Source organism: Manis pentadactyla, chromosome 1 (genome assembly GCF_030020395.1).
Source record: "Manis pentadactyla isolate mManPen7 chromosome 1, mManPen7.hap1, whole genome shotgun sequence".
Lineage (NCBI taxonomy): Eukaryota > Metazoa > Chordata > Mammalia > Pholidota > Manidae > Manis > Manis pentadactyla.
The window spans coordinates 148370896-148386819 of record NC_080019.1 but is presented as its reverse complement, the minus strand read 5'-3'; the positions used below and the strand labels follow the sequence as shown (position 1 = coordinate 148386819).

General features: G+C 33.1%; 1 protein-coding gene across 2 annotated transcripts in view; it reads right to left on the bottom strand.

Moving 5' to 3' along the window:
• Window positions 1-2212: 2212 nt before the first annotated feature.
• The window catches only part of CADM2 (cell adhesion molecule 2), a 338329-nt gene continuing 324617 nt past the window's right edge, over window positions 2213-15924 (bottom strand). For both annotated transcript variants that reach the window (XM_036898781.2, XM_057501862.1), the window contains 2 exons: window positions 10618-10743; window positions 2213-9809 (listed from right to left, as the gene is read on the bottom strand). In XM_036898781.2, the coding sequence (XP_036754676.2) occupies window positions 9691-9809; window positions 10618-10743 (245 nt within the window). In that variant the 3' untranslated portion in view covers window positions 2213-9690. The remainder of the gene's footprint in view (window positions 9810-10617; window positions 10744-15924) is intronic.

Below are 15924 nucleotides of genomic sequence, written 5' to 3'. Positions count from 1 at the left end.
AGCTGTATGCCAGGAAAGGTTTGGTGGGGATAGTAATACTTTAGCATGAAGATCACAGATGGTGGCTGGGTACAAGAGAGACAAACATGAAGGAAAAATGTTTCTAAAAATGAGGATGTGATGTTCAGTGTAAAGTTATTGCCGATTCTTAACCTGGAATTCATGGGGTACTTAAAATGTATCCCAATCTCTAAGCAAAGTACGTTGTATATCAAATTTTCCATGACTCCATCAGATTAACAGGGAAATCTGTAAGCAAAATATGATTAAAAATACTAATACTAATGCCTTCTATGAGACCTACAGGTTAAAGAAGGGGGGTCACATGGGGCAATTGGTTTTTTGATGCTTAGAAGAAGCAGGAAAAAGCCTGAAGCGTGGGGATGAATAATTTATAGCAGGACGTGCAAAGTTGATAGGTTTACATTCTCTTGGAAACAAATCCAGTTTTAAAGAGTTACTTTTGGAAACAAGTTAATATGTAATCAGTAGATTATGTGTTTTAAAATGGGGGTTCTTAGATCCTCAAACCCCCCTCTCCCTCACATGGCATCAGTTTGTGGGATCACTGACCCTTTGAGATACCATTTCATGAAGTTCCTCTGGCTCTGGCAGAAGGGTGTTAGGACATGTTGCCTTTTGATAAAATTGCCAGATCGACAAACCTTTTCTTTAGGAATTTTCCAATTCCCTTTTAAACTTTTTTTTCTCCCAACACATTAAAAAAATTTCCACCTCCTGATATTCTCTTAACTTGGGAGTAAAAAGACTCATCCTTCTAACATACCAACTTTACTAGTTAAAAATGTTTTCAATCCTTAAAGTGAATGATTGCCATATTCCCGGGGAATTATGTTGTTTTCAGCAATATTTTCATAATTTAAAAGACTACACTACATTATGATTATAACCAATTCTAACGTATGTGAAAATTTATCCCTTAAATCTGCCCTGTGTACATATTCTAGGCACCTTCCATCTGTGTAACGGTTTAGTTCATTTAGTAAAAATGAATTAAAACTTTGATAGTATGTGCAAAGACATGTGTTTTTAGGACTTTTAATGCTGTACCAACTCTGGTCATTATTGTGACCCCTCCTCAGAAGATAATTTCCTAAATATTCTAGTATAATAAAATATTAGCTTAATAATTAGAGTTTTCAAAAATCAGTATAGAAAATCATCAGAGAGAAATATCTATCAAATTTAAGACCTTGAAAAGTGGCTGAAAGATAGGATGTTTTTTAGTTTGATTAAATCATATGTCTTCTTTCATAATTGTACATTTTAAAATCAGAATTTCTCCACTCCTTCCTCCAACATAGGAATGCCAAAATTTAGAAAGTGGTCATTACTTGAAAGAGTAATTTTTAACAGTTTTTGAAGGTCTGGACATAATTTTCTTTAGGTCCTTGGTGTAGCTCATGAGGTAGGCTGACCTGATATACAGCAGGTGTCCAACAGTTTGGTTTTGATGAAATAACATGCAATTTACAGTAGCACTAAGTGGCATTTAAAATGCAATCAGGAAACTTCTTTTCCCCCTTAATCTCTTCGCCACACATTTTTTATTTGCTAGGTTTTAAAACATTAGAAAAATTTTTTTCCTTAAATGATAAAATTTTACAACTATATATTTATATGTATATTAAATATATATAGATAACATAGAGATTATATATATTGTATTGCATACATATATAACATATATATAACTGGAACTTATTTTAAAGGGGTGTGCAAGTATTTTTATCATCACTCCAGGATTGTCATATAATGAAGGTCCCTCTCATGGACTGAAACTACTTTGCAATTATTAATTAAGAACACTTAGACTTAATTCTATCCTTTAGTGAATTATATTAACTAGAATTTTCAGCATGCCTTCTTGACTAAAAAAATACCAAAAAATACTTTGACAGAAATAACAATGGCCATTACGAAAACACTGAATTGATTTATTGAGGAAAACACGAGTATCATATTGTGTATATGGCATAGGGCTGAAGAACAGTGGGCATTTTGGCTTATAAAAAACGATCATGTCTATGAATGTGGTATTTAAAATGTCATTATTTTCTTTCATCTGGGCTGATCTTTGATCTTTGATTCAGAATCAAATGTGATGACATGTATTGCAGAGCTTCTTTTGCCAGGAAAAATGAATTAAAATAAATAAGATGTTATTTAATAAAATAAACCAGATACAATATCTTGTCTTGTATTTACAGATACATTTTAATGGAATATTTCATGGTCTAACACAAATATCAGACCCAATGACACTAATTCTTGTACAGCCTTTGGCTTACCCTGTATAACAAAATCTGTTATTTAAAGTAGACTATAAAATACCTTATGGTAAGTGAACTTCCAGAGACACAAAGAAAATCCTCCATAAATTTAAAAGCTTATCTCAAATTCTTATTGGCATAAGCTTAGGATGGATATATTATTAATTGCATTATCTTAGGTAGTTGAAATATATAATACTGGTTAGTGTGAAAATTAAAAAAAAAAGTTTAGGTATTTTTGCTTCTGTTCCTAGTCAACATTAGTAAACACACAGAAGTGAATGTAAAATTACCTTTACAGAGTTTTGAAATTGTGGCAATCTCAAGCAAATTTCCTTATCTCAAGCAACATTTTTTTTTTTACCCTTAGTCATCATATTACAAGGTTCATAAATTACAAGGAGTAACAATTAAATGTTGTACAAATAAGATAACATTTATTTTACTACTGTTTAATTTTTAAAACTTTCACATAAAAATTTACAAGGAAAATGGGCATCATTGAGAAAATCTAAAATGAATGGATAATAATGCATTCAGTTGAAAAATGATACGCAAAATAATGTTTGGTATAAAGGAATATGTTTATAACATCTTTTATAACCTATCAGTGGGAGAAAAGAAAGTTCCATCTTTCAATGTCTGTTTTCAAGCCTAAGAAAAATGAACTAAATGAGTAGACAATTCAGTAATGTCCAACAGATAACTAAAATTCAAATTTTATTTTTCTGTATGTATCAGTGTTTTTTTCTGACAACTCTATTGAAATATGAAGTGCAAATGGGAACCCTGTAAGAATGTTTATAAGAGTTGTTGTACATGACATATTTTAAGTGCCACTAAGTACACATTGAATACTTTGTAAGTATATAGGCATATCAACATGCAAGTGTCATGTACCTAATATTACAATATGCATTTTGTATTTTGAAAATGTTAATGAATCAGTAGATTCAGTAATTGTGTTTATCTTCTGTGCCATTTGCTTTATTTTGGTAGGTCTTCTTTACAGCACAGATTTATTTATTTATTTTTTTGTCATAAATATACCCTTCCAAAAGTTCTGAATTTCATGTCAGATAAATAGGACATTTTATTTTTGAAGCTACATTACTGGAAACAACTGTATTTCTAGGTACCACTTTCAGAGATAAGTCTTTAAATTCTTTTTAACATGGCAGAATCATTCCAATGTTGGTTATGTTGAAATATTAATGATAAAAATGGAGCTTTCTTGAAGGAATATTTTTTGGCTGAATGAAAAGCTAAACAACCAATTCACAAATATTGATGTGAACTGAATATGAAGAAACTAGGTAAGTAATCCCAAACTTATAAATCCTTGGGTTACTTCTTAACTGCATCATTGAATCTACAATAAGTACAGCAGGTACAAATAAATTTGTAAAGAGATTAAAATTTTATACATTTATAAGGAGAAAGAGTACTAGTTTTTAAATTTTTCTAAATTAGTTTTCTATTTACGAGAATCATTCAATACATCAGAAACACAGAAAAAAGCGAAAAGGATAGAGATAACACTTCAGTTTACATTTCATAGTTTTTTTTTAAACCAGCTGGTGACCACTGCTTTCAACCATCAAATATTTTATTGCATATAACTTTCACTATCAGCAAATATAAAGAGAAAAGTGTCTACTAGTATCATGTACAAGGAAAAGCATCTGAAGAAAGAAAACATTTGAGGTTTGACAGTACTGTGTGTAAGAGAACTGTGATGTGGCATTTCATACCGCACTTAAAAGTCCATGTAGGAATCACTGCTGTTCTGACCCTGGAAGTAGGAAAAGTGCTTAAGTGCTGAGCCCTGGTAGGTTTTCTTTTTTGCCCCTGCAATCTTCAAATGTCTTTTAACGTTTCTTCTTTTGAAATATACAGTATATTTCATAGGGGAAAATAGTGTTTTTCTTTACATCTCTTTCACATTTGGGCTCATTCTCTCCAAAATAACCATACATTTCTTGTAACTAATATATATGGAAAAGATGGTGAAGATTGGACCAAATGTTATTTGTAACAGAACCACATGACATAAAAACATCTTACTTTAAGCATATTGTACAGAATCAGTATAATTTGAGATATTTTCTTGTATCTTTTTTTCCTGAAGGAAAATCTTTTAAAATGTCATTTCCTTTTAGAATAATTAAATTACATCATTTGAAAAATTCATATTGTCAATGCAGACATAATAAAGTGGGCATTTGTGGCAATACTTTGCATTCATCATTATTTGCTAATAAGGAGGCAGTTTAAATATGCAATTTTTTTTGAACAGGTAACATTCTTGGGAAAATAAATCATATACATGATTTTTACTTAAAAGCACATTATTGATTTGTAAGAAATGGTTGCATTTAGATATTAAATGAAATGTCAGGTTGGATTCCAAAGTGTTGCCACTAAAATTATTTTTTAATAATCACAATTATTTTACATTGAAATATTAAGTAGGCATGAGAACTACCCTTAGAAAGTTATCATATTTTGCCTATAGGAAAAATTAATGACAGAGAAGGAAAAAACAAATGCAGATCCATACACCGTTGAGTACAGTAAAAGAAGTTGGCTTTGAGATTTCCCAGGGGGTGGGGAATGGACTGTTAGGATAGTCCCAAAAGAGTGCTTCCTGGGATATCTTGTAAATAATTATTTCTTCTATTTATATTGAAATATCATAGCCCATGTTAAAAGTGAGAGGTAGAAGGATTATTGTAAGTATGCATGGCAGAGAACTTACCAGCTATATCCAATAACTATTGCATTAAATATTAATAATCTCAATACATAAAAATGCTGACGAGTTTAGAACCCATATAGTCGTCCCCCTTATAGCTCTCTTTATAACCTTACTACTTTCAATCCTTTGCCTTTGGAAGGGTATAAGAGCAAAGGGCATGTTTGGGGTAGAATAGGGAGAGAAAGGGAAAAAAATAAACAAAAAGATATAAAAAATTCCTATTAAGATATAGTAACTTACAAAAGGTAACTTATGTTCTTCGATTGAATAAGTTTGTACTTACAACAAAATGACCACATCCATTAAAACATAAAGACATTTCAAAGAAAGTTTAAGAATTCCAAATTCAATTAGATATGAATCAAAGTTTAAACTCAGGGTCTTTTTTTTCTCTCCAGAAATATTAAAAACTAGGCCAAATACTTTTATCATGTCACTTTAATGATTAAGAAAAACTTAACATGTTGTTGAGTCAGTTGTATTTTTAATTAGTGCTTTAGTATGTGGGAGGTGAAGATTAGCAATGTCTTGGATCTTGTTGAAGAATTCTTTAAAATCCCTTTGCATTAAGTATCCAGCAATAGAGATATTGCACTGAGTATGTTTCAATATTGCCAGTGTATATTTCAAAACAAATTCTATTATCTACACTAAGATTTCCTCTTTCCCAATATTCAAAATGCATATTATAATTACATGGGTTTCCAACATCCATACACAGCAAGTACAAGATACTTACATGTACATACACTGTAGTTACCTATATTTTGCATAGTTTTTAGTGTGTACTTTGTGCCACTTAATAAAAAGCATTACTCAGTAATTCTCATTGGGTGTTTCATTTATTACAGCTCTGGTTGCCAGTTGTATTTTGTTGTTTTGTTTTGTATATTCATCACAGATTACCATTTGCAAAGGAGGATAATACTGGGCATTTTTAGAGGGCTCTAAGTATTTGGCAATATGATGGGGAGGTTGCAGTAAGATATGGGATTTTGCATTTTCTCCACAATCAAAAAATGTAATATGAAGTTTCATATTTATCATTAAATTCTTATGTCCAACAAAAGATAAAAAGGTATTTTAGATGTTCCCCTTGGTAACACTTTGCAGTAAGTGGCACTAAATTACACCATAACTGGTATGTCACATGGAAGAACCAATACTGTCGAACAGCTGCTGTACATGTGCCTACACGGAATCTCAATGCTGACACAATCATGAATACATAATTACAAGTGAGCCTGTCCTTTCAACTGAGATATTTATATGTTTACAAAGAAATAAAAATAAATGAGGTGATAACTTCTTTGCCATATTTAGGGAAGTTAGCTTTCTTTCTCTACTTATTTTAATTGTGGGGTTTCAATGCAAGATTAACCATCTTGAGTCAGTATGAGTTCATCCAGTTTCTAGATTAAACTTCAATATCAGGTTCCTTAAACTGCTTCTTGGATTCTCTGGTAAAAGAAAACAAGTTGAAATCTCTCATTCTTTCTTTCAAACAGACACACACACACACACACACACACACACACTGCTCTTGCTCTTTGCTCTTGCACTCACAAACTTCCCTTTTTCTCCCTAATTTTGATAATCATTCCATCTAGGACACTAAAAAATGGAAAACGGGGAAAAAAATGCTGTTTATACTTTTTTGATGGAGGACAATCAATTTACACTGTAAACAGTACACTGGAAGAGCACAGCTACATTTGGTAAAGAAAACTGGTTCATATTCTACTAAGATGTAAGCGTCTGTGTGTGTGTGTGTGTGTGTGTGTGCGCGTGTGTGCGTGCACTCCTTCCATTGAATTCTGTAGCTACTGTGCTCACCAAGCAGAGACAGAATTTGGCTGTCTGTGCATGCAAGTGTGCACGTTTCAGACACTGCAGTTGACATATTTGCGTTTACAAATATTTCATTTTTGTCCTGATTTTTATAGAAATGAGCAGAATTTTTACAATTTATTTCCTTGTTTGGTGGAAATAAAAAAATTTTAAAGATAGGAAAATATAATTCCATTGTTTTATTTCAGTAACTAAATATGATACCTAATTCAAACCTATCTATTTTAACTGGCAAAAATTTGATTAGTGTCCACAAACCATAATATACCAGTTAGTTTCTTTTAAAGAGTTCTAATGAGTTTTTATTTTACTCTAAGGGGTTAAAAGAGTCAAAAATCTTGAAATGTAACCAATTTTGGATTTCTAATTTTACAGTGCTATAAATAATGATTGAGTTATTTAGGCAACAATCTAGCATTTGGAGCCAAGTAGAATATAGAAGAAATGAAGAGGGATGTAAATACAGCATCGATGAAGAGTAGTAATTTTGTTAAGTATATCCTGAAATTAGGCTTTAAATAGCAATTGATGATGCAGTTTACACAACTTACTTCTGTAATAAGAACCTTTCCATTTTGTACTAACAGGATGAATTTTGCTTTGTGGAGCCTTCCTAAAGATTATGCATTGAAAGATATGAACAGTTTATAAACCTATTCTAATTTCAATGTGTCTAGTAGCACCTACCTGATTCTCTCAAACTACCATACTATATTAACATATTATTGCATTTTTCCACAGATGGTATGGAGTGAACTGTAAAAACAAGCATGCAATCACATCAATGCAGACTTATTTCCTTAAAATGTCATACTGTATATGATTTATTATGTTAACACTCAACCACATCATATTATTTATGTTCTGTATATTCTGAAAAAGTGCTGCTTGACTGACATCGTCCTTTTTCTTTTGTAAGAAATCAACAAGATAAATGCTTCAACAATCAAAAAGAAACCATTTAAAATTCTAACGTTGTCTTTAAAAGGTTTAACTTTTCTGATAAATAATCTAAGATACAGCACCCTTGTCTTTCATTTGATACTAATACATGATGTCATACTCAGCTGTTCTCATTTTCCAAAAATAAATTTCAAGATATTAATTTTAAAACCATAGGTTCATCATGCTTTCAGACATCACAAGTATAGCCACCATATTGTCACATTTGTTTTCTTCTTAAAGGTGCAATGCTTGTAAATGGGAAAATAATTTTTATCTAACTGGATTTTAATCTTTAGCATATAATAAATTTAATGATAACTAATCTAGCAATATTGTATTTTACTTGAAGAAATAATATGACTTTAGATTGACTCTATGTCATATTTAAGAATACAGCATTTCTTAATGGTTAAATACACCAAAATTTCAGAAATAATCCAGAGAAAGAGACTTTCACCTTGGAGTTAAAAGCATGGCAGAAATTCTCTATCACTCACTGTTTCATAAGTTTGTACCTCACAAAATGCATAGACAGGAATTTAATATAAAGAATTAGTTCATTTACACAGAAAACATATCTTTAACACTTCTTTTTGGCAAACCAACATAGGTAAGCAGCCCTGGAACTGCCAAATTAAAATTTGTAAATTTTTAGCAAACTAATAGTTTATTTTTAGGTTATTATTCAACTGTGGTTGTAATTTAAAACCTGAGGCTGTGCACTGGTTGTTAGCTTAAAATTACCTTTCCTTATAACATTGTGCTTCCATTGTATAACAAATAAGAATGAACAAGAACTAGAAAAATTTGTTGAACAGTGCTAGGACATACAGACAAAAATACTAACACGTTATCTACTTATAATATTGGTTTAAGTAATATCTAAAGGGATATAATGGCCATTAGAAAATGCTTACTTATGATTGAATTACCTACAGCCAAAAAAGTTAAATATGTATCAAATAATGTTTAATTGGATTTATTATATGCACTATATACAGATACTAAATGTCTCAAAATTGTGCCCTATGGATACTTCAATTTTGTTTAGGCAGGTGAGTCCCTGTGGTGCAAATAAATTACAGAATCATTAGAGAAGTGAATGAAATCTTTGTGATTCCCAAAGCATTAAAATGTTTGTAACAATTTATTGGAAAGTGAAGCTAAAATAACCTAATGGTGGGATTTATATAATTATATAAGCTGTCACATCATGAATGTAATTCATACAAACGACTCCTGTATCAAACACTATATTTTAAAATAGCAAACTGATACAGCTTCACCAGCATAATCTCAAACATTCCAGAACCTGTTCTAGTGTTTTCAAGGGTGTATGTTTCCAGACATGTCTTGAAAGATAGACTTGTAGAAAACATTGTAAACCTCTAGTCTCTGATTAAACTTAAGCACATTAGGTCTCTTTCTAATCCTGTTCCTTGTGAAAGATGTCCAGTGGAAAACTGACAAGGTCTATGATTTAAAGGGGAAAAAAAATGAGGGGAAAAGAAAACTGCATACATTTTTTTCAATGTATATAAAAACAATCCAAGGAGATGATTAACATTGTTAAGGCTGTATATTCAAGCACTGTATGTTAAAAAGAGCAAATGGTGTGGAATTTAGGCAGTAAGAAATGTCCTGCATTATGGATGGTACAGTAATTAAAGAATGATGCTTTTGACAGCTGATTGTTGGTATACACTGGCTACTGATAGCAGTACAGTATGGAAGTTAATTAAGGTAGCAGAAGATGGTAGAAATGAATTCTGAAAGATGATAGCCAGTTTTCTCCAGCAGCCAGCCTGGTAAGTAAAACTCAGAATCTTGGCCTGCATCTTAAATGAAGTATTCTTTTTTCTCTTCAGCATTGACTTGGCTGCCCTCAGCGTTGATAATAGCTGTGTCAGCATCTGGTGCATCTTCAGCTCCTTTAGCTTCATTCGTTAAGTATGTTCCTGTGAGTATTAGAAGAAAAAAATATGTTAGTTCTGTGAAACTGGTAAAAAAAAAAAAGCCAGCATTAAAGATACATTCATTTAGGAAGGAACTTTTATGCCAGATTTCTTATATGTTGGAACATATTCTGAGGCGTAAAAAAAACCACACAGTTCACCCTTCTGAAGTTGTACACTTTCTTGCAGTTTGCAGGTATAAGTTGTAGAGGAAGCTATGGTCAGGTTAACTAGAGGCAACTGCTAAACTGGAATAGATAATGAGTACTTTGATTTCTTTAATAATGGATACAGACCATGCTATCCTTGCAGCTGTAGCAATCAGGATCCTTTATTAAGATGTTTCTAATGATCACATCAAATGTGTCACCATTCATTTTGGTAACTCCATTTAAAAGTAGCTAACTAGCTCATTACAAAAATTCACATTTTCGTCACTAATATGGCCATGTGTGTATCCATAACCCTACAAACAAAAGCATTGACTAAGTGCTAAATGTTATAGTTGAATTTCAATGCTAGAAATAAGTTACACACTTGCTTCAATTTTTTTTTCCCCCTGAGCCAGTAACTCAGTCTGTAATTTTGGACTATTGGCTAAACACTACTTTGCTAAGTCAGTCCAACTTTAATTGAGAAAAAAAATGAAGAACTCCCTAAAATAATTTAATATTCAGATTTTTCTCTTTCCCTTTCTCTTTCTGTCACACACATGCACACACACATATATTCTCATATAAGATTTCATGATGAAGCTAGTCTTTAGAACTTTTTTGCCAAAGTAGATAATACTTTATTAAATGTAATCTACCTTTATGTCTTGCCAGATATCGACCCAGCAGAAATATAGAACACAGTGTAACAAATACAACTACAGCCACTATTCCTCCTATAAGAGCATGATCAGGGCCAGTCTGGCCAGCCAGAGCATTGGGATCTAGAAAAGAAAAGAAAATATTGCTCAAGTTAGTGTGTTATTTAGTCATGCAGTACATATCTGCATTAGAATGAGTCATTTTGAAAATTAGCCCATTTCTATTAAAATAAAATTTCATTAACATGTTTATACCAATCGTCTAATCAACAGATATTTGTTGTGTACCTATAACACAGAAGATACCTGGGGATATAACATTTGCTGTATCAGTCACTGTTGCCATTGAGTTTATATTTTAAGAGAGAAACTGAATAAATAAATACACATATATGATTTTGCATAGTTTATGCCCCTCCTTCTTCTTCTCCTACATCCTAAAAAAAAAATATGTGTGTGTGCATTTTAGTGTGATGAATATAACTATGCCATTTTTAAAATAGAATTATGTCATGGTTGAAAGGCTGGTGCTGGAGATGATAATTTAGGATTTATCATTATATAAATATTATTTAAAACTATGGAAATTGATGAACACCCCAAGGGAGTGAGTCTAGATAGACAGAAGAAATCTGGAAACTGGGCCCTGTGGAATTTCCATATTTAAAGTCAAGGAGAGGAAGGGCTTCCAGCAGAGGAGACAGAAGAAGAGAACAGTGAGTCAGGAAAGTAGCCTGGAGGGTGCACTGTAGCTATCAGAGGTGAGAATGTGTTTCAAGGACAGGAGGATGTTATAGACTCTGTTAAGTGCCGCTGCTGGATGAGAGGAGAGAAGTGAATACTCGACATAGAGGATTAAGCTCCTGTTGGACTTGTACCTTTAGAGGAAGTGGTTGGAAAGATAGAGATTAATAATATACTTTTACATTCTGCTTCTAGTAAAATATTACAGGAAAGAGGTGAGGCCAGTAAAGGATAGCCAGTTTTCAAGCAGAAATGAAAAGACCAGAAGAAAGCCCAGACAGACATTTGAGTACTCATAAGTTTGGAAAAATCAACTATTTATAGAAGTTGCACAATTAGGAATAAAACTGAGTGAAACTGAGCCACAAAATCCATGAAGGCTCGGTGCTACAGCAGAGATCACGTTGGGTGTTCTGCCTCCCCTCCCAAGCCCATTGTTACAGTTCGTCTCATGGTAGCTGCTTATTGTCTGAAAGAGGAATTTAGAGGAAAGATAAGAAATAAATTAGGCTCGGCAATTGTGTCTTCAAAAGATTTTGGAGTGTGGTTATAGGCACATGAATATTACAAATAATTTAGGAGTTTTCTCTGTTCTTAATGGAATTATTGTGCTAGAGAAGCATCTATCTACATAGAAAAAAATCTATTTAAAACTCCAAACAACTCTGGACACCCCCAGACTTGGTGAAAGTAAGAAGTGGACTATAAAAGCCGACAAGGTTGAACTTCCCATAGAGCAGAACTGAAGGAAGCAAAAAAGAATAAACAGAGAGAATTTCGTTTCTTTAAGGAATTACAAGTATTGTCAAGGCAGAGGCATCTTTTAATCCCAGTCTGGCATGATTGGTATACATAAGTGACTACTCACTGTTTCCCATTTTTTATTTCTTTCCAAATGGGGGCATTTATAATAAGGAACACTTCTCCCAGCTCTGTTCTGTCATTGTGGTTTGTGTATGGTTGGAGAGAAGTATTAATAACTTATCTTTTGGTTTACCCCTGGACTAATGAATACAGATATGATGAAGAGGATTTTTTACATATCTGAAATCTTTGTCTTTTAATTGGATACATGGCTTGATGGGACTTCAGGTTCTCTCTTTGGACTGGGTACAGCAGTCATTTGTGTGAGGGAAAATAGGTAAAAAAAAAAAATATTTGGTGATCAGAGAGGTATATTAGGCAGAGATTTCTAGCTGATAAACAATCATGTATTCTTTTCTGTCTGTGCACAGAGCTAAACATTTCTTAGCTTCACTTGCAGTTGAATGCAACCATGTGCTTTGTGTTCCAGACAACTGAATGAAGGTCTAGCCAATAAAAACCTCCCACATGTAACCCTCCAGGGTTATTTTGGGAGATACATGATGACGAAAGAACAACAAGAATAAGTTGATAGGTCACTGAATCTTCACATGGAAGAGAATTGCTCAACTAAGAACACATGAATCAAACTACTTGGGGGAAAAAATCCTTATTTCAAAACACTAAGTATTAAAAAGTTTGTTATAGTAGCTATTGTTAATTTAGCTTTCTATTGTACGTATATTTCCTGTATTTCCCTTAATTTCTAGAATTGGCTATAATTCTCAAAACAATAAAAATAAAAGAAACCTGCCATGCTTCTAAGTTCCTTATTCCTATTCCTTGCTTAGATTCTTTAGAATCAGTTTCAAACTCCACCTCTTGCTCAGGTCCCCAAATACAGATAGTTAAAAACCACATGTATTGTATTTGCTGAATATCTCTCAGAACTAAAATTCTTTTTGAGAACTGAGAAATCACTTTGTTCATATACCTCTGCACCTGTCTTATTTCTCAAAGGTAATTTCTGAGAGGTGGTGTTAATGGAAATAAGGTTATGAACATTTTTTAAGATTTTGATAAATATTGCCAAATTATATTGCAGAAAAATTGTACAATTTACCCTTCCCCAACTACATCTGAGGGATTCTTTTACTCTTTATAGTACAAACATCAGATACTATAATTTTATAAATTTGCCAATCTAATATTGAAAAGTGTCAAATATTTTGTATTTATTAATTTCCAAGTTAAAATACTTTAACCGATATTAACTCATTAATTTTGAAATGCCTATTTATGCAATTTAACCATTTTTTTCCATTCAAGTTTTGTTTTCTAACAGCTCTCTCCATAAAACAGGTGAACATTTCTAGCAATTTCTTTTAATTTATTCTTCATTTGTGGTATTTTCAGCCATAGCTAAGTCTTACAATTTCATATTATCAATCTTTCAAACTTTTGTGTTATGATGTCTGACTTGTGGGTCATTTGAAGTGCTATGGTAAGATTATACACATAGAGATTTATGTTGTTATTTTACACTTTTATTGTTATATTTTAATCATCTAAAGTGTATTTCACTCTATAGTTTAAGGCTACAGTATAAAATATACCTTTAATTCTTATTTGACAGCCAGTTGTCTCTTGCACTATTTTTTTAATTTTTTTATTTTGGTATCATTAATCTACAATTACAGAAAGAACATTATGTTTGCTAGGTTCCCCCCTTCACCAAGTCCCCCCAAACATACCCCTTCACAGTCACTGTTCATCTGCTAGTAAGATGCTGTAAAATCACTACTTGTCTTCTCTGTGTTGCGCAGCCCTCCCTGTGCCCCCCACGCACTATACATGCTAATCGTAATGCCCTCTTTCTTTTTCCCCACCCTTATCCCTCCCTTCCCACCCATCCTCCCCAGTCCCTTTCCCTTTGGTAACTATTAGTCCATTCTTGGGTTCTGTGATTCTGCTGTTGTTTTGTTCCTTGAGTTTTCCTTTGTTCTTATACTCCACATATGAGTGAAATCATTTGGTACTTGTCCTTCTCTGCTTGGCTGATTTCACTGAGCATAATACCCTCTAGCTCCATCCATGTTGTTGCGAATCATAGGATCTGTTTTTTTCTTATGGCTGCATAATATTCCATTGTGTATATGTACCACATCTTCTTTATCCATTCATCTACTGATGGACATTTAGGTTGCTTCCATATCCTGGCTATTGTAAACAGTGCAGCGATAAACATAGGGGTGCATCTGTCTTTTTTAAACTGCAGTGCTGCATTCTTAGGGTAAATTCCTAGAAGTGGAATTCCTGGGTCAAATGGTAAGTCTGTTTTGAGCATTTTGATGTACCTCCATACTGCTTTCCACAATGGTTGAACTAATTTACATTCCCACCAGCATTGTAGGAGGGTTCCCCTTTCTCCACAGCCTCGCCAACATTTGTTGTTGTTTGTCTTTTGGATGGCAGCCATCCTTACTGGTGTGAGCTGATATCTCATTCCTGTTTTAATTTGCATTTCCCTGATGATTAGCGATGTGGAGCATCTTTTCATTTGCCTGTTGGCCACCTGGATTTCTTCTTTAGAGAACTGTCTATTCAGCTCCTCTGCCCATTTTTTAATTGGATTATTTGCTTTTTGTTTGTTGAGGCGTGTGAGCTCTTTATATATTTTGGATGTCAATCCTTTATCGGATCTGTCATTTATGAATATGTTCTCCCATACTGTAGGATACCTTTTTGTTCTATTGATAGTGTCCTTTGCTGGACAGAAGTTTTTTGGTATAGTCCCACTTGTTCATTTTTCCCTTTGTTTCCCTTGCCTGGGGAGATACGTTCATGAAGAAGTCACTAATGTTTATGTCCATGAGATTTTTGCCTATGTTTTTTTCTAAGAGTTTTATGGTTTCATGACTTACATTCAGGTCTTTGATCCATTTCGAATTTACTTTTGTGTATACAGTTTCATTCTCTTACATGTAGCTGTCCAGTTTTGCCAGCACCATCTGCTGAAGAGACTGTCATTTCCCCATTGTATGTCCATGGCCCCTTTATCAAATATTAATTGGCCATATGTGTTTGGGTTAATGTCTGGAGTCTCTATTCTGTTGCACTCGTCTGTGGCTCTGTTCCTGTGCCAGTACCAAATTGTCTTGATTACTGTGGCTTTGCAGTAGAGCTTGAAGTTGGGGAGCGAGATCCCCCCAACTTTATTCTTCCTTCTCAGGATTGCGTTGTCTATTTGGGGTCTTTGACGGTTCCATATGAATTTTTGAACTATTTGTTCCAGTTCATTGAAGAATGCTGTTGGTAATTTGATAGGGATTGCATCAAATCTGTATATTGCTTTGGGCAGGATGGCCATTTTGACAATATTAATTCTTCCTAGCCAGGAGCATGGGATGAGTTTCCATTTGTTAGTGACCTCTTTAATTGATCTTAAGAGTGTCTTGTAGTTTTCAGGGTATAGGTCTTTCACTTCCTTGGTTAGGTTTATTCCTAGGTATTTTATTCTTTTTGATGCTATTGTGAAAGGAATTGTTTTCCTGATTTCTTTTTCTATTAGTTCATTGTTAGTGTATAGGAAAGCTACAGATTTCTGTGTGTTAATTTTGTATCCTGCAACTTTGCTGAATTCCAATATTAGTTCTAGTAGTTTTGCAGTGGAGTCTTTAGGGTTTTTTATGTACAATATCATGTCATCTGCAAATAGTGACAGTTTGACTTCTTCTTTACCAATCTGGATTCTTT